Source organism: Oxyura jamaicensis, chromosome 8 (genome assembly GCF_011077185.1).
Source record: "Oxyura jamaicensis isolate SHBP4307 breed ruddy duck chromosome 8, BPBGC_Ojam_1.0, whole genome shotgun sequence".
Classification (NCBI taxonomy): domain Eukaryota; kingdom Metazoa; phylum Chordata; class Aves; order Anseriformes; family Anatidae; genus Oxyura; species Oxyura jamaicensis.
Genome location: NC_048900.1, coordinates 20,845,030 through 20,871,177, shown reverse-complemented (window position 1 = coordinate 20,871,177; position 26,148 = coordinate 20,845,030). Strand labels below are relative to the sequence as shown.

The 26,148-nt window shown below is 44.7% G+C and overlaps 1 protein-coding gene across 20 annotated transcripts in view; it reads right to left on the bottom strand.

The window, feature by feature from the left end:
• Positions 1–26,148, bottom strand: part of PTPRF (protein tyrosine phosphatase receptor type F) — a 280,990-nt gene that overhangs the window by 229,908 nt on the left and 24,934 nt on the right. For all 20 annotated transcript variants that reach the window (XM_035333708.1, XM_035333715.1, XM_035333710.1 and 17 more), the window contains exon 3: positions 6,989–7,150. In XM_035333708.1, coding sequence (XP_035189599.1) covers positions 6,989–7,073 — 85 coding nt within the window. In that variant the 5' untranslated portion in view covers positions 7,074–7,150. The remainder of the gene's footprint in view (positions 1–6,988; positions 7,151–26,148) is intronic.

Genomic DNA, 26,148 nt, shown 5'->3' with positions numbered 1-26,148 from the left:
ACAAACGTAAAGCAATCATCCATAAAATGCACTTGGGCTTAATCCAGTAATGATATGTCAACGAAGCACGTGAGGCAAGAGACATTTCTATGACTTAAGACTTCCAGCAAGCACCCTACGGTGTTTTCGCACCAACAAAATAAATGAGATTTCTCTTCAGCCCAGACAAAGCACTGATTCACACAAGGGGCTAAATATAGCATTCAATTAAAAGTACACCACTGCTTTTTCTGCTACTGATACATAAAGACAGACATCTTACTAGAGAAAAAACATCCATGAACAGATGCTTTAAAAACAAACCACAAATGCATTCACCATCAAAAAAGATTGAATAATATTTCGAGCAAATTTCACACTCATAGTTGTTCACCAAAATGAGCTTGATCATCTTGTATTACAGCAGCATCCTGAAGTACCAACTTAATGAACAAATAATCAAAGAACCAAAAAAAGCATCCATATTACTACTTTATTGCTTTTTACGAATGTTCAGCTAAAACACAAAGCTCCAGCAGACCTCATGCTTTTTGCCCACCTGAGGTCAGTACTACTAGTAGCAAACAGCAGCATGACAAATTGTATCATTTCATCATTATTTCTCCATGCTCATTTTTATCTGCAAAGAATGCCACCATCACTACTGTAGGATATTTAAAATATCTCCCTAAAATATTCACAGCAGCCTGCGCAGACAGTCACAACTGACTAACATCTGGGAATAAATGCAACCAACTTGCAACCAAATTTGGAAACTAAAGAATGAACTTCATCAAGATTGGTAGTCAGTAAATAACAACAAGGGTAGATTACTTGTACAGAATTACTTGGGCAAGTCGATGAACTGGGATCCAGCAGAACGCATTGCTATGTAGCGAAGGGCAGATATTCAGGAGCAAGAACCCAGGTCACACTAATGGAATGGGAGTTTGCATCTTGGGAATTGGAAACTTAGGAAAGGATTCAAAGGCCATCACAGAGGACTGTGGTCACAGCTCAATGCTACGGGCAAAGGGGCAAAACTGCTGCTGTTATGTGGAAAGAGGGGTCCGCTGCTTCTCTTAGTGCTAGTCCCTTGACTTTAAAGAACACATCTAAAAATCTGGAAGATAAATGAAGAACTGTAAGAGTAATCTCTGAACAACAACAACAAAAAAATATCAAGACCAATCCATTTTTCTACAACAAAAAGTACAAACTTTCACCTTGGCTTATTTCTGTACACTAGCTTGCTTCTCAGGGAGACTGCCTTAAAGAGCAGGAGTTTCTAGCCTGGCTGACAGAGGTTACAACATCCAGTGACTCAACCCAAAAACGCAGAAGCCATGCTTGAAATATGTACAAATTTGTAGAAGTAATAAGTACTTGCCATTTTTATGGATCACACAGGAGATAGGTAAATTCCCTACCATTCAGTCTTCAAACTGTGATTTGATAGCCTCTTAAAAGCTACGTGCTAGCTCATCCCCAGCAGTTACAAGTAGATGCAAAAATTACTGGCTGAAATTATACAGCCTCTGCTGTGCAGGTCAGAGTATACTACACTGATCTGATTTTTAGCCTTAAAATCTATGAATCCACATTGGAGATAAAATTTTAATAAGGTAGTTTTACTGTTTTTCTTTATCACATAGCAAATAAGCACATTTCTCGTGCACACACTCCAAAAAAAAAGTATTCGGTATATCTGCCCCTCAGCACCTGTCAGTGTGCCCAATAACTTGCAAAGACGTTTAAACACGGGAACTCCCTTGCGAGGGCAGGAGAGCAGCTCTGGCCACTTGGTTCCGTCTGAGTGCTGCGGGTGGCAAGCGAGACTGGCAGAGCAGAGCAGCAGTTAGAGGGTAACATGAGGACCTGCGATGCAGAGGCAAAAGTCAGAGCCCACACGTGGTCTTCATGCAAACCAGCAGCCCCAGGACACCCCTGGTGACTGACAACTTGCTCGGAGCTGCCTGAGAGCACAACCCAGTGATCCTGCCCAAAGTTACTGTACCACCTCCCAGGGCTCAGGAGCCACCGGTCTCTGAAGGCTGGATGGTGACACCAGGAAGGGACTGCTAAATATTTATGCTGTTCTTACACCCTCCACAGGTCTTTGCACTGACCATTGCTGGATAAGAAATTTGGAGCTTGGCAGACCTTTGCCCCAGCAGCTGATGTTGATTGATGAGTGATGTTGACTTAAAGAATAAAGAAAAAAGACAAATTGCAATGCTGCGACCTGGTGTAGGTAGCTATCCAAACAAATTCACAGGAGTCCTGCAAGTGCCAGAGGAAAAAGGGGCAAGGCTGTAAATGCAGAAAGATCTGTTGTCTGCTCTCAACATGGTTTTTGCTTTTACAGCATCCTTCCTATCTTTATGTCTGCAACATTCAGTTGCAAGCAGGCAGCATTCAGATATTTTAAGGAAAGGCACGGAATCCATTTATACCTAAAAATATATATGATGAGCAAGGACACCAACAATAAAGCTGCACAATAACTGTGGTTAATATTTCAGCCTGCCCCTTAACGATGCAACCCCAATGCCCCAGGTACAGGGGCTTTCCTAAACAATTTTTCACTGATGGAATTTGTCAAAGCAGAATTGCAGAAAATTAGTATTTACCTGTGTTGCAATACCGAGATCTGATCATATCAATTACACATAATCACCACATGCAGTGTTTGGGGACGGGCACACAAGCAAAAACTAGGAAGCAGAAACAGATCCAAGGCAGCAATGGAGAAGCGTCAGGCCCAACTTTCTGGATGGGACCCTGTGGCCAGCTCTGCAAAGGGGCTGTTCTGAGAGCACCACGGCAAGCAAGGGGATGGCCCAGGCCAGCCATCCTTGGGGCTGGTCTATCACCACGCCATCACCCAGGCTATGAAGCAAAGTGGGCAGAGCTGAACTGGGACATCAACGCCCTGCTGCGCTGGGCCTAGGTCCCAGGAGCACAGAAGAGCAATAGCAGACACAGAGACAGGGCACAAGGGGAGCTGAGAGCAACAGCCAGAGCTCCAGTGCTCTTCCACCCGAAACCTCCCCACAGAACTTCACAGTGCAGTGCAAAATCCCTGGCAAAACAGAGCTCACCTGCAATCACGTGCCTAGGAAGGGCATTCAGTACTCTTCCATTTCTCAGCCTTCACAAATATCACCACCTCATCTTCCTTTTTGTTTTTTGTGTCTCCTCACCCCAGTTAGCTTCCAAGAAACATGGTGGTTAATGGAAAGAATCTGTATGACACACATACCTATCTGATAGAAAGGGACTATCCTTTCCAAGGGCAGGGCAGCTTTGAGATGCGTTAGATTTGGAGTCCTTGCTCACAGGAGGTGGTGAGAGGCCAGGGACCTGTCTTTACAGACATCAGCTCACTGCTGCAAGCTCCTGCCATCCTCCCAAACAAAAGCCAGGCTTGCTCCATCTTTAGAAATCAGAAAGTACAAATTGTTTGTTTACCACATCTCACTTCACACCTAGTTGGCCTACGTGCTGCCTTAGTTCTTTCCTTCTACAAGGTCACTTTTGAAGTGGTTTTCTTCCTTAAGCCCTTTGAAATTCAGTGCAAGACACACCAAGACAGATTTTAGATAAAAAGACTTTGGATGGGACGCTTGGTCTCTTCCTTGGGCTAATGGAAGTCTTGCCCAATACATCAGATACAAAGCCTAATTTTAAGAAAACAAACCATCAACAAAACACATCGTTGATGATTTCTGATGACAGTATTGATTTTTTTTCTAGTTTCTCTGCATTTTGAGAGGGGATTTTGTTGTTTTTGTTGTTGCTTTATTTATTTTATTAGAGTAAATGACATATTTCCAAAGGCTTGAAAAGAGCATCTTTTAGCTGACAATTGAACTGAACATTAAATGAAATCTGCGAAGCCCTTCTTCCCGTGCACAATCAAAAGCTGACAGACAGGGAAGCACAGAGTGCATAAAAAAACACAAGCAAGCTGAGGGAGAAAGTGTAAAACAGTCATCCTGAATCAGCTCTGAGCTGCTCTAATGGAATTAGGGTCACCCTGACAGAAACACAGTCAGATCACAGAGAAAATTTAATAATTTCTTACTGCAGTCTGTAAAAGCAGGAGAGGATTTGAAAGTGCTTTCTGCCAAATTAGCACTTCTGTATCGACCGCTCACGCACACGTGCCCCTTCCTGCTCACCTCCTCCTCCGGGCATCTCACCAGAGAGGCCCTGAGACCACCAGTCCCGTCCTGCTCGCGGGGAGGAGCCCAGAGAGCACCTCTTTCCTGACACGGTGCCGGTGCTGTGTGTTTAACCTTCGGGTGCCCCTGCGATTCCTCAGCACCAACATTACTCACAGCTCGTGAACTCAATTCCAGGAGAGGCATCGTAGCGCACGCCCGGCGCTAATTCCGCTACGCAATACATATTCAATCTGTTTTATCTCAGGCGTTAATGTCTTGCTATCTGCCAGCTGCCTAATTGTCAGGAAGCTCCAGCAGCAAGGCTGAAATGTGTTGTGACAACAACAGCTACAAAGCACAGGCTGGGAACGTAGGGAAGCCCAGGTTCTGCCTGGAAGCACCCAAGCAGCACAGCAGACTGCTCTCAGAGGCGGCTCCCTGCCCTCAACCCTCGCCGTCCCTCCAAAAGGGATGCTGCAGGCCGACCCCCAGAATGCAGATGCAGAGATAACCCTGCTCCCATTATCACATTGCTTTTAATAGGGGAAATGTAAGAGTGCTTTGCAGATCGGGAGCCCAGCCATTCTTCTGCTGCTTCCTAGCAGCGCCGCAATGGGGATAAGGCAGAATCACAGCGAAATCCCAAGAACAACTGTATTACATCAGGGACCTACTCAGACAAGTGAGCTGTCTTTGACTGGACCAGCAAGATGCCATGGGGACAACAAAAATGAAGAGGGTGCATATGGGGGTGCTTCTTTCTCAACCTCTCTTTCTAGCTTTTGCAGTAAGCTCCAGTGTGCAGGATTTTACCACAGCTCCCCCACACCCTTCATTTCTCCCCAGTGCCATATTCGCTACCATATTTTGCCCCCCTCCACCACTGATGGCAGGACATGAAATATGCAGGGTTTGGGGATGATTTTTCTTTCCCCCCTTACAGAGATGCAGAGCAGGTTCTTCACACACTCCCAGACACTGAGAGAGTCGGTGGCAGGAGTCAGTGGGGCAAGAGAAGCTATTAATTGCCAAAATACACAGAGCAAGACTTGCCATCCAGGAAACCCTCAGTTAACCTGCAGTGACTGCGGCGGTTAAAAGGTCACTGTCCTCCAGATTTGCCTTGCAGATTAGGTAGAAGTAATTCAGAGCCAGTCTGCGCTAGAGAAAAAAGCATACATACTGATGTTTGCTTCTCGAGACAGAAGTGTTGCACATCTGAGACACCAATATTTGGATCTGGGCCTGTGAAACAGAGCCAATTTTCTTCAGTTTAAGCACATTGAAAGTATTCCACAAAATTGGCAAACCATTCTACTGCAGATTATCCTTAGGCCAAGATCCGTCCTAGGACATCTCAAACTCCACCAGCTTGTGCATAGCAGCCGGAATGATGCTTTTGTTCTTTGCAGGGGCCATGATAAAGATTATGAACCTTGGAGAATTTTTTCACACTCCAGAACATTAAACACGTAATTCTCTGTGCCAGGCTCCAAAATGGGCTACAATGTGTAGACATAAAATAATCTGAATAAATGTCTTCCAGCAGCATCAGCAGCCAGGGGAGAAAACTGAAGAAGGAGACAGCTGCTGCCCCCAGTTTAATTAGGCATCTCAGACTTACACAGATTACACAGTAATCTGCTGCCTGTAAAAATCGCCCCTGTGGTGGTGGCAAAAATAGTGAATTTGTATATTTCTTTACATCAATCCTCAATCTCTTCTCCACCTTTTCTAAATTTACTCCTTCCCTTTTAGTCAAGGACGTTGAAGAACCCCAGTCCATTGCTTTTTTTACATTCAGCCATGCTCCTACTGGCATGGAGACCTTCTTCAACTTTCATGATATCACATCTTAATTATAAGCCTGGTGACAAAGAAAAGCCAGAGGGAGAAGCAGATGGTTGGTGGCAGCTCAGGAGGTGCGTCATGGTCACCTCCCAGCTCCAACTGAAGCATCCCATGGGCCCTGGATGCTTTCAAAGGCACTGAGTATTCACAGCTGCCACAGAGCCTGCAATGAATGTGTGAACATTTGGCACTCTGAAAAAAATGAATCCTCCCAAACCATTATATGTTAATGCACAGAAGCACTCAACAACGTGCAGGCATGGGCAGCATTAACCAAAGCACCACAGCAGCTCATGATGGGCTGTCCATCAGGATGGGCAAATCCTACTGGGGTCTTTTCAGTAGTACACCATTAGCCAGGTTTCTCCTCTTGTCTGCCCACAGAAGCCTTTTACGCACAGCTTTCTCTTTGCTCTGGACAGAAAAAATCCAAGCCTATGAGAGCAGCTCTGTTAAGACTCTCAGAGTACCAGGCACGGGTACAGCAACTTAAAGTATCACCATAAGAAACATTTGATTCCAATTCTACCAAAATACAGGTGTAGGAGAGCTACACCAGAAGGTAAAAATCTGCATCCCAGCACCTCTCAGTCACCCACTGTCTTAAGAGAGATGTCTCAGTACCACACAAGAGAGCTGGTAAAAGAACAAAATAACGGGGATTACTGCAATCCCAATACTTCTCTCTTCCTTCACCTCCCAATTTTCTTTACTCGTCTGTACATATTAGAAATCTAATCATCAGGTTTTTAACTTGCAGCTACTATAAAAGCTCATCCTGCACTTGAATAAACGTTGTCAGCCTTTTTAGTTCTACTTGTGCCCTTTCACCCACAATCTACCTGCATTACACAGACTGGAAAGTAAGAAATTAGGAGTGTTGTTCCTTAGTCCTCAGTGTTTCCAGTACACACCCGCAAGACTCACTATTTGTTGAAAGAAAATTTGCATTGCATTCAAGCCCTTCAATAATGCGTGTTACTTACTGTCAGCTCCCGCTAAAGGCAGCATCAAGCAGCACAGGATGACTGCTGGCACTGTGAGTACTGAGACGCAGAAGTTAGGCACCATATTCCAAAGTAGAGCAAGTCCTCTTCAGTCTGAGGCAAGTGGTCAGTACATCCAGTGTTACAGACACAGACTTACTCCTGCAAAACAAGAGAGGAAAAAAAGTGAGCAAATACGATGCACAGATCAACTGCTGATATTCCAATATAAATTGTAAGGTCACAATGAATACACAAACAGCGCTATTGAGTGAAATTTAACTCTCTCTCTCCTGCTTGAACAGCACAGCAGGACAGTGGTACCCCACAGTCCAGTAAGTTAAGGGTCACGATCCATAAAAGCATCACCATCTTCAAGTTTGTCTCCAGGTCCAGGCTCTATTATGGCCTATAAAAAATCCTTTAGTTGTTATCCATGTCTGTACAAATAGTTCTGAAGTTGCATGTTACAAGAAACAGCATCTTAAGCTTCTTCATTCATCTGCCCAAGAGAGAAGTGCTTGACTGCATACGCAGGGTGGTTTGCAGCCAACTACGTTAAACTTAGCTGGGCCCATACAGCTAGGCTGGTGTACCAGAGCATCCTTGTGCAGCAGCAGCTTTATCTGCATCTCAGATGGGTCCAAACAGGAGAAACAGGAGCTGAACTGAGTCATCTCTCAGTTCACAGGGCTACTGGGGATGCGAGGATAAAGTAATTGAGAAATACGCCTTTGAAGAGAAGGTTTACCCAAAGCAAAGAGCTAAGCTTTGTCCTCCCCAGAAGGGAGAGGACTGACTTAAAAGGACTAAACACCCCTTCTCCAAAACAAAGCCAACCATCTTTGCAATTGGCTCAACTTGTACATCTGCCTGGATATAGAGACACAGGACATTCCGTGAAACCCAACCAGAAAGACAGGTATTTAAGAAGAATGCAATTTCTGTGTATGTGTCCTTTATCTTTTCATGAGAACATACTCTATTTACCTCGAGGATAAGAATCCAAGGTTTGCCAGTTAAGACAGATTTTAAAGGAGCTAGCAAGCCACATTCACTCTAAGTGACAACATTTAACAGGGACAGTGGCTCACTCGGTGTTGTCATCTCAATGCAAGCTCAAGAGACATTCAAAAGTCAGTGAGTTTCTCCTTTGCTAAGCTGGAAGAATTATCAGAAGTTACTAATACAGCACTAATAGTGAAAAAATCTCACCCTTTAGTGTATTTCACCTTGAAATGTATTTCAAGCAAACGTCCATGCATGTACGAACTGTACACAGCATGACCCACCACTCTCTTAGCATTGGCTGAGATTTCAGAAATATATTTAAGATTGCTCTAACAAAGATACTTGTATATTTTCCTCATTTTTTTGGAAGAGGATGAATTATTTTTTATTTTCCCTGAGAACCACAGAACTTCTGATGGAGGCAAGTATCACATATTATGAACATGTTTACTTCTGACAGAAGCACAACATTCAAAGAAAGCCAGCAATGACAGTGTTCAGGGAAATCCACACGAAATCTCAAGAGAATCTACCTAGGCAAATATTTACATTGCACCATACTAACAAACAGCAGATCATGATTCTTCTCCATTCTGTTACTGTATTTGCACAGTAAATCTTTTCACACGTTATAATATCACACAATACAAAGAAATCTTTATTTATGCAATGTCTTCTACAGCCAAGACATCTGAAAATACTTTACAAAATAACCTAGTTCTAACCTAGATGCAGGGAGAATACTGATCATCTTATCCTGCTTTTATTATCTCCATGAAAAAAATAAATCCAAGTGAGCTCAGCAGCAAGACTTTGAATGCCGAAGAAGAGACTCTTCGCATCAGCCACACTGGGTTCTCTGTTCGTCTCCAGCCTCCATATTCTCCTTTGTCCCTTGCCAAAGAATTACTAAAAGCACCATTAATATGTCTTAGGCTGCAGAGAGAGAGCTGTGTCTCTGTAACTGCATCAGCTCTGTTTGCAACAGGAAATTCGGTTCAGTCCCCAAGCAGTTTGCCCAGTGTCAGCCAGCTCTCCAGACACGGCACACAGGGGAATGGGAAGAAGTGCCTGGACTAAGAGTGAAGATTCTCTTTCTGAATTCTCTATGTGCGGTGCTAATTTGTACAGTTTGGAGAAGCAAACCCACTGAAGCACACTTTGAGCAGCATTACATCTGGGAACACCCAACAGCAGCCAGAATCTTAAGAGGTTACTCTTCTTGGGGAAAAAAAAACACTGAGGGTTGAAATTACTGTGTCAAAACTAACGATGTGTGTCACACACTCAGGTTAGGACAGAGAACAAGTCTTACAGGTGGTGCTGGAAACATCTTAGGTATGTATCGGACCAGATTGGGGATGAATAGCTTTCGGAGAGCTATTCCTCTTTCATTCACTTCCATTAACAACAAAAGTGCCTGATCTAATGGTGTATCTCGAGTGCAGATTGCTCAGAAGTCATGTGAATGGCACCTCCACAGCCCTCATTCAGGAGCAACTCTCGGGAACACAAAAACCTCAGCTGAAGAATAGGTCTCTTGATTTCTGTCATCTTTCAGCAAACAACATCAAGTTCACTCCCATCTCCAGCTTGACAGATTTATAACTTTCCTCTCAAGCCCATGAGATACATACAACGTGCATCATGCAAAGCTGATCAATTGGCAGTTACTTTACCAGATGCTTTATAGACTTGATCTTTTTGCAACTGTTTAGTGCTCTGCAATAATTTACCATCTGGTAGAAAAGCCAGATTTCCTTACGCAAGACTGCTGTCTGTCCCTCCAAAGCAAATACAGCACCTTTGGCCCTTTGTGGGAACAATCTTCTCCGTTTCCTCTTTCCATGGCTGCTCTGTCTATGGAAAAGTTGTCTACATACAATATTTAAAGCCCTTTAAATTGGAATGTTTTAAAATTTTATAAATCTGAGTAGCTGTCTTTCTCTTTTGAAATTGAAAATATGAAAAGAGTCTCTCCAAGAGGTTCAGCTCCCTCTCTTTCAGCAGAGGGGTGCTCCCCCCCAGCAGGACGACCCCATGCTCAAAGCAAGGTGACGGGGCGCTAGCTGAAGCCCAATTAACCCTGAGAAGACCAGCAGTGCTCTGACAGCTCTGAACAGTCACCTCGAACCGAAGCTGTAGGCTTCCCTCCCCCCGGGGAGGAAAGGCAGCATGAGAAGGAAAACAGCTATAAACCAAGCAATGTTGGTAGGTTTTGGTAATCAGCTAAATAGATGATACAGAATCAGTATTGCTTCCGCAGAATAAAGTCCAACAGCAAACAATAAACCGATGCTCTTAAGACTCTGTTTCTTTTGCCCTGACAACCTCACACCCTTCAAGCTGCTCTCCTCTGCATCTGGAATTATCTCCTGTGCACCAGGTGACCTCAAGTCTCTTCCTTTGAAGGCCTCCTTTAATCTCACTGCTTTGACTAGCATCCCACAACGAATATTGCATCTGAGCCCAGACATGGTAGAAAAAGATCTTTCAAAAAATACACGTACATTCTCACTGCTACTTCTGCATCTGGTCCTGACAATACTGTAAACCCTAGACCTAGCAACCCAAAAGGAGGCTGCAGCTAAGCATTCCAGATGGTTTTGTAAAAACATCTGAGTTTAGCAAGCTAAACCCCATCCTCTGCTCCCAACTCAACGTTAGCAATACCAAGCACTAGTTTGGCAGAAAACTAGGAAGCTGGAAAGCAAAACAACAACAACAAAAAAAGCAAATCTGATTTAAATATAGCTGATTTTTCCATCCACCTGCCCCACAGCAAAGAGGAGGTCCTGAGAACAGTTTTGAAACCTATATGGTTTGATTCTTTCAGACAAGCAGAAAAAGCTGGACTCATTTAAAACAGAGCCAAGAATACCAACAGCTCATATGGTACTAGGAAATTCTGGCAATGAGCATGTCCCATAGGAGACTGCAAAGAGATTAGAAAAAGCAGTCAGCTTTAAAGAGTCAAGAGGAGTTTCAAACCAGCGCTGAATAGCTCGTGTCCTCTATGAACTCTTCTGGAAAATAAACTGAACTGAAGCAAGTATCACGTGGGTCACCAGCCATGGATGGCATGGCAAAGAAAAGCATCCCCAGAGCAAGCTAGCCCGCTCCAAAACAGGGACAAAAATATTGCATTAAAATGGCTTTTTATTTTAAGCTGCTTTGCAACCTTAAGTATCTAACGAGTCAGCCCCCCAAAAAAAGTTTCCTGCAGGACTCCCTGCACATCCAGGGGACTGCCAGGTTCCATTTCGTGTCTGACTACTGACACCGCATTTGCTGGAGTCTCCAGCAACCCACGGGACAGGAAGGTGAGCCCAGGGCAAAAGCAACGACCTTGTCTGACCTGGAGACAGAGAAACATCTTTTCATAAAGGAGCATGAATCAATTGCATTTGCTTTTCAAGTTGGGAACTTCTTAAGTGTTCTCAGCTTGAGCCCAAGGATGAGAAGTCAGAAGGTAGAAACTGGATGCCAGCCAGGTGCTAGTGAAGGAAGGGCTAAAACTGTATCAGCTTTTCCCAACTATACCACACATACAAGATAAAAGCCAAACCTAGTTGTCTTTTTGGACACCTAGCTGCAACTCTGTTTTTACACAAATACCCCAAAGGGCACTCTGTGCTTCTGAGGGACCCGATCAACGCACTGTTCCGAGGTGTCACCCAAACGAGGCTAACCAGGACCCGACCGAGCAAGGAGGGGCCACGTGCCACACAGAGCGACGAGGCAGCTATTTATTCCATTAAAAATGAGCACAATAATTGGCTGCAGCTCAGCTGCTTCATTCTGTATCTAGCGTCTCAGCTGTGCTCTGAATGAGGAGGAGGAAAGCCATGAGACACCGTATAATTCAAGATCATATTGCACACATTAGAAGTTGTAGAAGCACAGTTACACATGAGTTAATGACTTCTGAATGTTTCACTTCGCTACATTAGTATTCCTTTAGCATAGATTTCTTTGTGCTTTTCTGCAAGAAATATAATATAAAGAGACTTGGGGAGTACAGCAATATGGCCAAAAAAGACAAAATGAGTCTCATTTCACTCCCAACTCCCACATGCAGGGAAAGTATTAGAGAAATACAGCGGGGAGATATATGGAAGATGGCAACTCCATCACAGGTTTGGGGAAGAACTTCCTATGAACTTGCAATACAGCAAAACGGCCAAAAGCTAAAGCAACTGCTGCACAAGCAAAGGTACCGCACCTCCAGGACCAGGTGAGAGCAGGCCTGGAGCATCAGGCCGCAGGCTCTCAAACCATCTGGAGGGAAGGGATGAGCAAAGCAACTCAAGAACTGGGAAGGATAAAAATCTCTGTCAAGTCACAAGCGCTAGACAGACTGGCTAAGCAAGATGGGGATTTGATAACCATCTGTAAGTACGTGAAGGATACAAACACCAAGAAAGGAGTGGAGGAGTATAATTAGCCACGGGCATATAACTGTGAGTAATGGAATGAGACAGAGCAAAAGAAAGGGTATGTTGAATATTCTCAGTAAACTCTCTGAAGGAAAAAAAAAACAAAAACAGAAGAGAATAAACCCCAGTAGGAAAATCTTTCATCGTTTGTTTTGATGGAAATTAAAAATGGGGTGAAAAAAAAAAAAAAAAAAAAACACCACACACAAAATACCCCACAACACAGGAAAAAATATCCTGAGCACTGACAGATCAGTGGGGGGGAACATACCCAACAGCAATAAACAATTCAGTAATACTTTGAAAAGGTTCTCCTTCCTTATCTTGGCAAAGTATTAAAGAAAGTGTGAAGACTTTGGCAATGAGCTGGCCCAGCTACAGACCTCTGTGATGCTGAACACACAAACACAAACCTGACCCCCGGAGAGGAGCAGAGGGAAGGTCAATGCCAGGATTCACGCACAGCTTGGACGCTCCTGGCCTCCTCATTAGCCACATTTGCTTCTGAAGTTATTAATTTCTGAAGGTGCCACTGCCTGCAGACAATCCTAGATAAAAAGGTTTTATTTTTTATTTTTTTTTCCCACTGAAACAAGGATTATGAAGGGCCCTGTTAAAGAACTACAGTGATAAGTCAAAACGTCCGCTTAAAAGATAGATCAGCCTTGAGTCTCAGGAGCCCAGCCATCACTCACGCTGAGCACTAAATACAGATCGCTGTACATCACCCTACCCAAGTGCAGAGGTTCCTAATGCCTGCTGTAAAGTCTCCTTAAAAGCAGGTAACTGCTGCACGCATATCACCCTTTCAGCAGAGCCCTTACTGTGTTCATGGAACAGACCCAGCTGCACAACCAGAGGCACGGACCAAAGATTCACAGCAGCAGAAAATCCTGCAGAAATTATAAACAAATTCAGCTATTCCTTGGCTATCAGCAAACTCCACTAAGGTGGAGGAATGTTCTCCCGTATCGGCCACTCCCCCAAAGGCAGAATTCCTGCACTTGCTCTAGAAAAGACTACACACAGACAATACACGCTTAGTACAAACGGCCACATAATTACAGGCTTATGCTCAGCACAATGGAAAACAACGCAACAATGAAATCACAAGGTACCAAGTCCTCTCCTCTAAACCCCAGTTCCTTGGCATCCGGTTTCGCACACCCTGGACATACAAACAAGGTTTTAAACTGAAGAGAAGAGAGCTGAGAAGCACTGCCTTCGGTGCTTGCTGCTTACAGGAGGCTGCAGTTGATCGCTACGTACTGTACAGCTGTGGCACTGTTATATTCCCACAATGCTGAGCCCACCAGCGCCACGTCTCTCAGATTGCCAGGAACAGACAAAGCTGATCAGACAGAAGGTCCTGGGAGCACCAACTCTGCTCTACCCAAAACAGCAAGAATGCAAACGATGGCTCAGATGAGGGATAAGCTGTCCTTTGAGCATTTGCATGGTGCCTGCAACCTTCAGACCAAACTAAACTCTAAATCAATCCTAATTCAAACAAAGTCGGTTTCGTATTTGTAACAATGCTTTTACTCTGTCCACGTCTACTCAGCCTCTTTTGAGGCCTCAGTATAGAAATTTTTCAGGGCCCTTCTGGATTGTGAACAAACCGTATCCCATTCTCTCTTTGCTGCTTGGGAATTTACATTTCAAGCAGCTACCACAACAGTTTTCGTTTGCAGAATCCATGAAAGACAGACCTTAGGAGCACATGAGCTTTCATGTATTTTATTTCCTCAATTTTTGCTTCAACCACAGAAGAAGGTATATAAAGAACTTTTATCTGAAAGAGTGGCTCTTTGTAATGAAAAATCCCTTACATTTGCTGTAAATTCAGTTATGTTTTATATAACGTAGCATACTACCTGGGTATGCTCAGTTAATACTTTCAGATTAATAGCTTATTCCAAAGCTGCTTTTGCCAAGACCTCAATTTCTGAAGTTTGCTTATCTTTTATATTTAGAAAGCCTGGGCATGGTACTAGTATTAAGTCCTCCATTACATTTTTAGCAGTTAAAAATTGATGCACAGAACTCCCTTTTTAGCAGTACCTTTTCTTCCTTAATTGCTGTCTTTAACCTCCCATCATCCGGTAAGCCCAATTTTCACACAAGACAATGGACACTGATTTGCCTAAATAATTTATCTTCTATGTATAGATGTTGTAGTTCTTCAAAGCACACCTTGGATCTTTCAGTTTTCCTTTTATGCTTGTTATGCTTTATACTCTCTACTACTAACATGTGGGGGTTGGATTTCCAAATTTTGAAGTGTTCCAGCTCAAACAGCTCCTCAAGCCTGCCATCGAGCTAGTGTGAATTATTCCCAGCCTTGCTAATTTAACTGCTTTTTCCAGCTTGCTTTTTAATGCTCCATTATTGCTTTCAAACCACATCAAGGAACCCTTACACTGTTTTCTGCACTTCTTTTCTGCTCTTACTTCTCCCATTTTAATTTCAGGGATGCTTTGAGTAACTTGTTCGCTTTCTTTAGAGTTCTTCTTTCTGAAGTTCAGCATCACTCTCACATTTTGACCCTCTGCTTAGCCCCTCCGAGCCCGCTGGTGTACTCATACACTATGTGCACTGGTCGTGGTCGCTCACGAAGATGTACAGAAGGATCCCACACACAACTAACGTCGCTGACTCGGATTAGCAGCAGCTTGACAAACGCAAGAGTGGTTAGATAATGCCGAGTTACTACCTGTGTCCGGGGCGATTTCAAGCCAGGCTGTGGGAAATGTGCGTGTGCTGGCACCGAAACCTCCACCCCTCAGCCACTGCCATGCCTGGTGACGCAGAAAGGACCTCCTGCTCTGATCCTGCTAACAGAGACGATAATCCTTCTCCAAAAGTCCACCAAGCTCCTGCAAAGCATCCTTGCCATCCGCAGCTACCACCAGCACCGCTGCATCACACCAGACCCACGTCCAGCCAGCCCCAAATGCCACCTCCAACCGCGGCCTCGTCCAGCAGCTCCTAGGACAGTGCAGGAGACACAGCAGGCTGCCACAGAGCAGGTGTGTGCCTTCCAAACGCCATCATTCAGCAGACAACCTGTGCCCTACTGGAGGCTTTATATCCCCAATTAAACTTTCTGTAATTCTCATCTTGTGAAACTATGAACATTTTCAATGCTACATTTTGGAGTTATTCTCTCCTAAAGGGTTTTGAAGTTAATTATATCTTACTTGCTATTACTGTCTCCACCACAGATACTGCTTGAACCCCATTATTGTGTGCATTACTGAGGGCTAAAATAAGAATAGCTGCTGCTTTGGTGTGCTCTAGAGCTAGTCTTTCCAAGAAACTGCTTCTCTAACCTTTGCCCAAACGTTATATATGCTCAGTTTATATGCAGGTAGTTAACATAGCCCAGTAGGGTAAATGGGCTTATTAGATTTATTAAACTGAATTCTCTCCGTGCAGAACGCCCCCAGCATCCTGCAGTCCTCTGGCTCTGGAGGCATTTGTGTGTTACCATGGAAGACAGCACCCAGAAATTCCCTTTGCAACTAATAAGCAGCTACTATTAAAGCACAAGTTTCATGCAATTGTGTTCTAGATGACAAATGAAAGCTGTTTCTGTAACCTATAAAGAAACAGAGATGCAATCAAGCTTATTACAATAAGATGCTAAATTTATGATTATTCTTCGCCCGCCACCCAGGCCCCCTTGCTTTGCTCTGGCAAAAGAAAACACCCTCTGAGGTATCATATACTACCCAGTGCCCAAGCCATGCTTAAGGGATATAAATAAATATCAAGTCCTAGGTGTAATATAATGTTTAAGATGAAGAAACCGAAGGTCTGTAAATTAAGAAATCCTGAATTAATATCAAGAAGTGGGTCTTAACTCTGACTCAGCCCAAAAGTACAATTTCCCTCCTTCAGCAGGAGTTTGAGCTGGAAATTAAAATTCAGATTTCTGAATTTTTTCCCATTCTGCACAGTAAGACACACAAAATATCTCCACATCAGGTTTTGTATCACTCAGATTTGCCACTGTGTGTTCTAAAGAGCGTGATGGAAGCAAATCAATTAATACATTTTACAAGTCATCTTTGTTTGGCAGATCATGGCAGCAGGCTTTCGACTTCCTTAATGGCTACAGGGACCTAAGCAACAGCTGCATCAACACGTCAGCAAATCCACACTTTTACACTTCGACCTTAACTTTGGTATCCAAAAGAAAGAAAGAAAGAAACAAACAAGAACAAAAACACCAGCCCACCTCTGCTTCCAGGAGAAGGTTGTTTTTTTTGTTGTTGTTGGTGGGGGTTGTTTGGTCATTGATTTTTGTTTGTTTGTTTGAAGTAATCTAATCTTGAAAGTTCCATCTTCCCCAGATTTTGAGAGCATTTCCTCTGTATCCCGATTAGACCTTCTAGTTCCCCTTTATACTCTTCACCAGGGGAGTGGTACCGTGCAAACAGTCTGGGTTGAGCTAAACCTGAATTCTAATGAAAAAAAAAATCAACCTGGAAAAAAAGATGTACCTCCAAAAGCCTGCCCTTTTGTAATGGAGACTTCTGCCAACAGCAGATGGAAAGACCTTTGCAAAAGGTAAGACAACCCATATGCCGCCTGCGGGAACTTCACGGCTTTACTTTTGAAATTACCCACTCTTTCCTTCCAGGCCCCTGTCTGTACATGACCTTCAGAAAGAAGATATACATAATGTGCAGCTTCTTGGAAAGCCATTCAGTAAAACCTAAGGAAAGAAAATTACTGCTACTTGTTTTCTCAATCCATTCATACAATAGCATGCTGAAGTGCATACTTGGAGCCCCTGAAATCTGATTCAATGTACTTTTCACAGTACTTATGAGGAAAGCTATTTTAATTTTGTTAGTTGCCAGAACATAAAATCCCGAAGGCAAAAACAGAACAGATCTTAAAGGGGAACGACGTTACCTAGCTTGATGAAAAACAAAGGAAAGGTTAAGCAGGACCTGGTTAAGCAGGACTCCAAGGAAAGAAAGCAGCTCCTGCACATGGCTGAGGGGGCTGACGGCACGAGAGGCAGCACCTTGCTCATCACATCCAAACACACCGAATTAACAGCGGCGCAGAGCAGCTCCTCAGCTGCCAGCAAGCGAGGGCTCCGAGGCCCTTAGCGACGTTCGAGGAGCGTGCTCCAAGTTTTCGGCATTTACTTTGGGATTCGCAGTGTCGCCAGATGTCCAGGCCTTTTCTTACCTGCAGACTAATGCATCAAAGTGGTTCTGATGATGTTCTCTCTGAAGGCTCATCTGCTCGGAGACCACGGCTCTATGTACGCTGCCCAGTCCATTAGTTACACTGGACCTGAGCCAGGCATGACCAGAGGGGCGGTTTTACCGAATTAGCTGGAGCACGTAATACAGTTCCTGTGCCAGGTCTGTGTTTTAGTCTGGCTATTGGAAGGCAGGACAAAGACATCCTCGAAATGTTTTGAATCAACTTCAATTGCCAGCCTGCGCTCGCACTCGCGCAGCACTTTGCACTGCATTAACTAAGGTAGTTATGATCAGTAATAACATCATCCAAAACAGAATAGATTTTCTGAGGCCCAAGCCATCAGTTGCCCACCAGCTTAAGAGCTTTTCTCAGTGCAAGGCACCCTGCACTCAGAAGAGCCAATAATCAGACCCAAATGCTTTCAGGTGCATCTTGCTCCCAAAGACCCCCTTCTTTCTGTCCCAGCCCACCAAGAAGAGCCCTGGCATCCCCTTCTTACAGAGCGGACCTGGCGCTGGAGCTCGCTGCCTTCCTTGTCGACCCTCAGCCGGAGCACAGATTCTGCATCACACCAACCTTCTCCAGCAATGTGATGCAAGGGACACCGTACGAGAGATCTTTGCTTTTATCCTTGTGGTTTTTAATAATTACGCACATACGCAAAGAGCTTGCGATCAGTGTATTTTGAATTAAATTTTAACCAATTTATGAAATATTAAAAACCACAATTTTTATAACATTTTAATTGTAATATTACAGAACTCATCTGGTAACACCTCATTATAATTCTAAATGAGCAGCAATTAACAAGCTATTTTATGGTGCCTAAGTCCAAAATAAACAAGGTCAGGACAGTCCTGCAAAAGGAGCTGCTCCTGTGCACCCTACTGGGAGCCCAGTGTACCTCTGGGATGCGCTCTCTCCCCTCTTTCTGCATCAGAGCATCACACTTCAGAAAGCACAGAGAATATCAAGTACAGATCCTGCAGTACGGCAAGGCCCTCATCCAGAAACAGACAGCTCTGCTCCTGTCACAGCATCATTGGAAGTGACATGTGCCAACACTACACTGCTGCAGGGGAAGGCAGGGGCAGACCCAGTGGGAGCAAATACCCCCACCCACCAGAAAGCAAAGACCCCAAAACGGGATGGGTTGAGGACACAGAAATGAAGGAGTCTCTCCTCCATGCAGAAGCCAGCACACCTATTGTCTGAAAAAAATAGTTCATCTTGGCATGGGGAGTATTTTAAATTTCCCCAACACTTACAAGCAGGAGGAAGGCTGGGCTGCAGAGAGCGCCACAGATCTCAGGTCAGAAATCCCAGGACATTTCCCACTGACTTGGATGCTGTCCCAGAAATTTCTTGGAAGAATCCTGCTTCCTCACTCCTTGGCTACCAAATTAAGTCCTTCTGCCTGGTAAGCGTCCACTGACAGTTTTAAAAGTAGCTATAGCAGAAACCTACCACACCAACAGCATTTTAGGGGTCAGCTGGCAAAGGTCCAGCAGCCAGAGGCTTTGCTTTAGAATGCATTACCCACTGGTGACAGGTCAGGCTTAAATTTTATTTTCATATTTTATTATTTTAGAAGTAAAGTTCTTTGAGTTGAAAGCGAGGAAAAAATAGATAATATGCAGCATACAAAATTTTCTCAGACGTCTTCTGAAAAGGGCTTTGTGACAGACTCGTGCATCTGCCTTCTGTTTTTCCCTGTCTTTCCATGTAAATGACTCTCCAAAATCCCAAGAAACACAACTGGAAGAACACAGGCCATTCCCTACTGCAGGAGGTGGCGGCAGCAGAACAGGAACTTGCAGCTGGTATCCTCTCTGCCTGCGGGAGTAGCGCAGTGATATCTTACACTAACATTAAATACACAGAAACATTTGGAAAACTATCAATGATCAGCTTTTTAAAGGGAAGAACAAAGTACCCAGGGCACTGTCAGGGCTAAATCAGCCATCCAGCTCTGGGAGATGCTGGCAATAGAAAACGTGTTTTATGCATGCAGGTGGTTTATGGGAGACAATTTGTTTACAGCCCTTTTAAAAAGAGCACATGAAGGAATTTGACTAGCAGTTCCTCAGGAAGCACTGCTGTTCCTAACAACACTTACTCTTGCCCTCCAAGCTTGAAGACAGGGTTCCCGACGGGCTAACCTCTGCACCATGCCATGGGCACAGCAAAGGGCTGCTCAAGCCCCCCAGTGCCCGTCGCACTCCTGCCCACCAGCAGAAGCCTCACACCAGATGGGCCCCAGCGGTGCAGAAACATCCTGGGCTTGCTCTGCAGCTGAGGCTGAGTTACAGGCACCTGTCCCTCCCCTCTCCTCGCCCATCCTTCAGGGCACAGAGGGGCACTGCAATGAACATTTCAGCTGAGAACAGCTTCAGAAGACTTGGCGGTCCAGCCAGCCTGGCTTTGCTCAGACTAGAGTGTCCTGTGCCTGCGACCTGGGCCTCCTAAGGAAGTCAGCACTGTCTGATACATTTTCTACAAATGCAAAATAAGTTTTAAAAAAGCATTCATCCTCCTTGATGGTGTTTGTCAAAAACCAGCAAGACTCAGACAGCCGGCTGAAGCTAACTGGTCACCTCTGAAAAAGGGAGATCCTTCGTGAGCAAACGCAACAGAACACTGCAAGGGCTGAAACAGCGCTTCACACCATGAACATCCCTCTGCACACCTCTCTGCCAGCAAACACTGGAAGCCATGCCACTTGGTCACAGGGCAAGGCTGCAGGATGTGCTGCAGTTCCTTTTACTCACCAGAAGCTGTCCAAGGCTCGCCGCATGCTGCTCTCATGCCCTTCCCCTGCAGTGCCTCCTGCAGCCCCACTGTGCTATGCCTTGCTTTGGCCTTATGTAAAGAGCAGCTGCAAGCTCGAACCCTTCCTCCACAAAACAGCTGGAGGAGACAGCGTCTCAGAGGCCAGCAAGCATGGCTGTCTGCCCCTACCTTTGCCAAGCAGGCAACCTCCTGGAGAGCATTAGCCACCGAGCTGTGCCTGGGCCACGAGAGGAGCCGGCAGGGCTCGCTTGCTTCTTTTCTGTCTGTGTGCAGAAAAACGATCAATCCTGCCTGCACCAAGGATACATTGCGAAGGACAACCAAAGTTACTGGCACAGCAGACTCACGGGCAGTGACGGCTGTGAAGACCAAACCAGCCACTAACAGACGGCTGTATGAACCTGCAAAAGTCCATTCTTCCTTTGTGAACAAGCCAACTGCCGTGGGAAATCCCACCATCACCAAAGCCTTTTCCACCAACTGTACAGGAGAGTTTCTAGCAAGTTACTGGTGACAGAAAACCGTGGCTGCTTGACCCTTTATTTCTGAAATCGTTCTACTTGGATTGATCCCCCTACACGCAAGCCAAACTTACTTCAGCCGAACAAGAATCCTATAAGCCCCTTTCCTCACAGGAGAGTGGGAACAAGTAGAACAGCTAGTGCCTTCTTGCTTTACTGAATTCATTACGTTAAACCAAAAGCAATGTCATCTTAACTTGAAAGGACTTTTAAAAGAGCTTGAAGCAATTCTGCTGCTGCAGCATTTTTGTATTTTGGATTAACTACAAGCCTTCTTAACCCCTCCGAGTTTGTAAATGCGCATATCCATATCCTCCTAAGCTTTCAGAGCAGGAAATCTCTAAAATGTTAGCAAGCTGAGAGTTAAGTCACACAACATGTATAACTAGTGTAATTTGAGCTCCTCTACACATTGACGAAGTCCAAGTTTTAGGTATTTCTGTCCACAAGAAAGGGCCTGCAGAATATGGTAAATTACCTCAGACATTCCATGTCTCATGTGCAATTTCCTCCATTAGCATCCCAGGCTCGTGGGGACAATGAAAAGGTCAAAATCCTTCCACGGGAGAGAGTGCCGAAATAATATTAAATGTTACCTTTAAAACATTTCCAGTTAGTATTAACATGGAAAGGGGAGTTTGTAAATTCCTGATTACCATCGCAGACCTTTTAAGCTGTTTTTTTTTTGCCACTTGAGTATATCAGAAGCTAGAAAAAAACCTTAACAGCAACTTTCTTGAAATTAAATATTAAAAAAACCCTGCCACCAATAACTGCTTTTGTTTGATGTAGTATGTCATTTTCCTGGACAGCTGAAAGCCTTAGGCAGATATGCAGAGAACAACAGCAAACCATCTCATCAGTCTTTTGTTTATTAAACCCTGAGTTTATTCAAGTGGCTTTGAATCCTGAGCTATACAAAGTCTTCTGAGCCACTCCACGCTCAGCAATCGATAATGGGGGGCAGAGAGAATCAAAAACGTCCCTTAACTTTATTAACTTGCAGAGAAAGCATCAGAAAGCGAACCCTTTCATCTCAACTCATGCAGGCTAAGAACAGTGAGAGCGACGGTGACCAGAAGCAGGCCCACGCCAGCGTGGTGCGACTGCTATCAGACACTTCGAGTGCGTGATACAGCCCTTGCGAGAAGTGTTCCTGGACACAAGGCTCTTCTAATGCATTTGCTTCTATAAATACCACCTGCAGCAGAACTGGGAATACCAAGGTTTTATGTGGTTGACATCAGAGTGTGGACAAGCTCACACACTGCTGGTGAAGTTATTGATGTCTTCGTGCCCGTTAGCTGCTTTATTTCAAAAATTTCCCTCTCTGAAGTGGTGTCACAGCCAGAGAGGTCTCCCAGAAGCCAGCAGACTCACTCACAGATGCAGTGGGGTCCCTTCCTTCACCCATTCAACAGCCAAGAGGAAGCAGGGAGTGCACAACCAACTGTTACGCAGTATTTCACTGCTAAGTAGCTACTGACCGCCAGGCAGGCCTGTTCTTTGCTCGCTGCATTCAGCCAAAAGGGCTCCAAGCATTTTATAGCAGGGATGACTGAGACTTTTACATACATATATATATATATACATACACATATATATATATGTATATATATATACATAGCATTTCTTTTTGGCTCCCCTCCTCCTCCTCCTCCCCCCAGATGCTTCACTGCACTGCAGAGCGCTTTCGTGGCGGTGTGCCCCAGCCATCACCAACACAGCACCATGGATCAGGCTCTCTCTGGCTGCTTCTGCAAGGCACGGTTCACAAAACAATCAAAGAACCGATTTAAAGTGAAGTTTTAGGCCTTCTTCCAACCCTGCTGTATTTTCAGAGGACGCAAGTATGCCAGGACAGGCTCTACACACGCTATAGATTAATGGATGCCAAGCAGCGCCAAAGTTGTCTCAGATAAATAATACCTAGAGGAGACGGATGGCGTAACAAAAGGAAGATACAAACAGTCCATGCTCAACATTACTTCGAAAAGGGCAATCTATACTATGGCCCATTCACGCAAAAAAGACACTGTTATACATAAAATTGTGTCAAAAGAGTGCTTTGCAGGCCCACCCTATCACTGTTCATTTTCCTACCAAATCCAATAAAAACATATACCTGTTATTCAGATTAAACAGCTGCAGCATCAAAGGGTCTTGCTGCAGTGTTTGGGACGGTCCCAGACCTTGTTACAGCACCAGACCTTGTTACAGCACGCCCTGCCCTTGCCGTAATCCAGGCAATGAGCATCCTCATAAAGCTGACACGGGCAATTTGACTGGCAGGAAGGCTAGCCCCGGAGGTGCCATCCGTCACTGCCTATGGCTGCAGTTCTCCCCCCTTTGCTATCTTTCCTCACACACTTCCCAGTGTTCAAGTGTGTTTCAAGACAGCTGAAAGGATGTCACCTGTGATCTCAATTCAGCACAACGCTAGGTAGCCGAGGTGGTTTAAGCAATAAGGTGTCTAGCTTTTTGAGGTTTGTTGTACCTCTGCGAGACAAATTCGCTCCTGTTCCAGCAGTGCCCAGCCCCAGCCCAAAATAAGGTAGGGGAAACATGCATTCAAAACAGGCACGTGCTTTTCGTGCTGCATGGTGGAGGAGCCGTGTTAGCAAGGAAACACGCACCACAGCCGGCTGCATCACCTAACGGATCCAGTAGTATTCGGTCAATGACAAGAAAAGTACAGCCTTTCCTCCCCTTAAGTAAGACACTAATCTATTACAACTCTACAAGCCAGGGTAATTAATCAAAAGTCTATCATACCATATAAAATGAAAATGGCTCCAAGATGTGCCTGTACACACCAATTAATTATTAAGGGAGCATTAGCTGAAGCTTTTCACCTGCCATTTAGAAGTCAAGGATAAAACGCAGGCACAGCACAGCCGGTGTTCCCCTCGCCCCACTTCGGGCCATGGCCAGCAGGTGGGAGCCAGCGGGCGGGAGCCAGCGGGCAGCCCCTCCAGCCAGCCCGCACTGCAACGCCTGCACACATTTGCCTGACATTTCCACTTCTGTTTCAAAATAAAGTCCTCAAGTAGCACGGCGAGGGCTTCCTAAGCAGTAGAGTGAGCATTCCTCGAAACCACCAACCGTGTTGTTTTCAGCTGTGTGCACACGGCTGTAATCAATGGGAGCACTTAGCAGCAATGAGTACGTACCGGCAAGAAACAAACCCCGGTCCTTCGTGCCACGGCTGTATCTTCTTCCAGACCAAGCAAAGAATTGAGACCGCCAGCTGCTCTGTGAGGAAAAGCACCGAGAGGGCTGGAGCTTAATTAAGCCGAGGTAAATACGCCCCGGCTCAGGAGCAGACAGAAATCACCTCTGTAGTGCACAAGCCAAAAGCAGACAACAACACAGCAGCTTCAGACTCTCATATTTCTCCCGCTTATGACCTGCGCTTTATTCTAATTGCACAAATTGAAGAATGATTAGCAGTTGTGTGGACATTAAATGCCCTGTTGATGTAACCAAAACAGATTTGCTTTATTTGCAACGATTACTTAAGGCCATAGCTGTGAAACTAGAATGAATCAAAATGAAAACATACATTAGAAACACAAAACGTCACCTCAGAAAGGAGGAGGATGGCAATATAGCCTTGATAATAATTTAAAAGCCACACACTTTCATATCAGGCTTTCCAGAAATAGAGAGGCAGGCTCCTTTTTCATGAAACACCGTGAACCTGCAAGTATGCTTCTCATCCTTTACAGTCTCCAAAATGAACTTTTATGAGTACAAGCACTAACAAAATTCATCTCATCTATTTTTTTCCCCAATCAGGCCTTCACGTAACAATCCATATCCAGTTTCACGATAGATTTATATTTTTTGCTGAAAAGCATTATGAACTGCAAAGCATTATGAAGCATTATGGATTAGGAGAAACACAGGGTCAGGACAGAGACCAGCTTCCATCAAGCCAGGGAAGCGCAGCGCCGATACCTGCAGCTGCCCATGCTGCGACAACCTCCGCAGGCAGCACCTTCTCTGATGAACAACCAAAGGGGTGTCAGCACTTCTGGTGCCGTTTGGGAGGTAAATACTGAGCTACAACTTCAAACATTTTTCTCTCATCTTCCATCTTTCACAGATGCTCCTCTTCACAGCTTATCTCCCAGCTGAACAGTGAGAAACGAGGACCCCAGACTGGCTGCCAGCCAGCCAGCCTTTTCAGACTTCATTTCTAATACCATTACCTATGAATACGTTAAATTTACTTGGCTGCCAGTCACCACCTCATTAACCCCGCCAGGAAAGCAACTAACATAAATAAAGCTCACAAAATATATAAATATATTTATATGGTAAGAAAGCCATACATACCTCTTTTCTTAGCACATCATCTAAAAGGTAGATCTCGAGAGGTAAGTCTCTAGCCATTAACCAGCTACTTCCTTCTCCCCCCAGAGGAAGAAATTGTTTCTCTGACAGCAATAGATGATGTTACTGTCATTACAGCTGTTTCAGAACAGTTTTAAACTACAGTCATATTTCAGAGCTACCTGCCAGAGCCCTTGTTCAAAACTTTAATCTCTCAATGTATTGTTTTCAAGAGCAGCTTTTAGATTCAGCTGTCCAAGTCATCGCGTACACAAAAGAAAACGCATACTTGATGGGGGATGATACAAGCCTCCTCGCTGCATGCACAATACAGTTCAGGCTCCTCTGACACCTTCCCAGCCCGCATGACCAGATTTTGTGCATGAACAGACAGCATCGCAGGCGAAAAACCCCAAGAAAAGGTTCCCTGAAGGGAGGGACGGGCCAAAGTTGGAGGCCTTGTTGGACATCTTCCTCCATGCACTGTGCAACCACCGCCAGCCTCAGCTGCTCTGCCTCTCCGTATTTTTTCACTTAGCAAGCGGATCTCACTAGTTTTACTTGCATGCAGGTAGATCTGCTACAAGTTTCTTTCTGAAAGACTTTTATACATGCTGTATATACATCATATTTACGCATTATTTGTGCATTTTATATTTATGTCAATTTATTTATGTAAAAATGATAACGTGCATGTATTTCACCATCAATCCATTGTAATTTTCTTTTGAACAGCTCCACCACCACCACCACCGTGCTTTGCTTTTACACTGGAAGCAGCAGAGCAGAGGAGGAGGGCTGTGTTTTCAGCAGCAGGGCA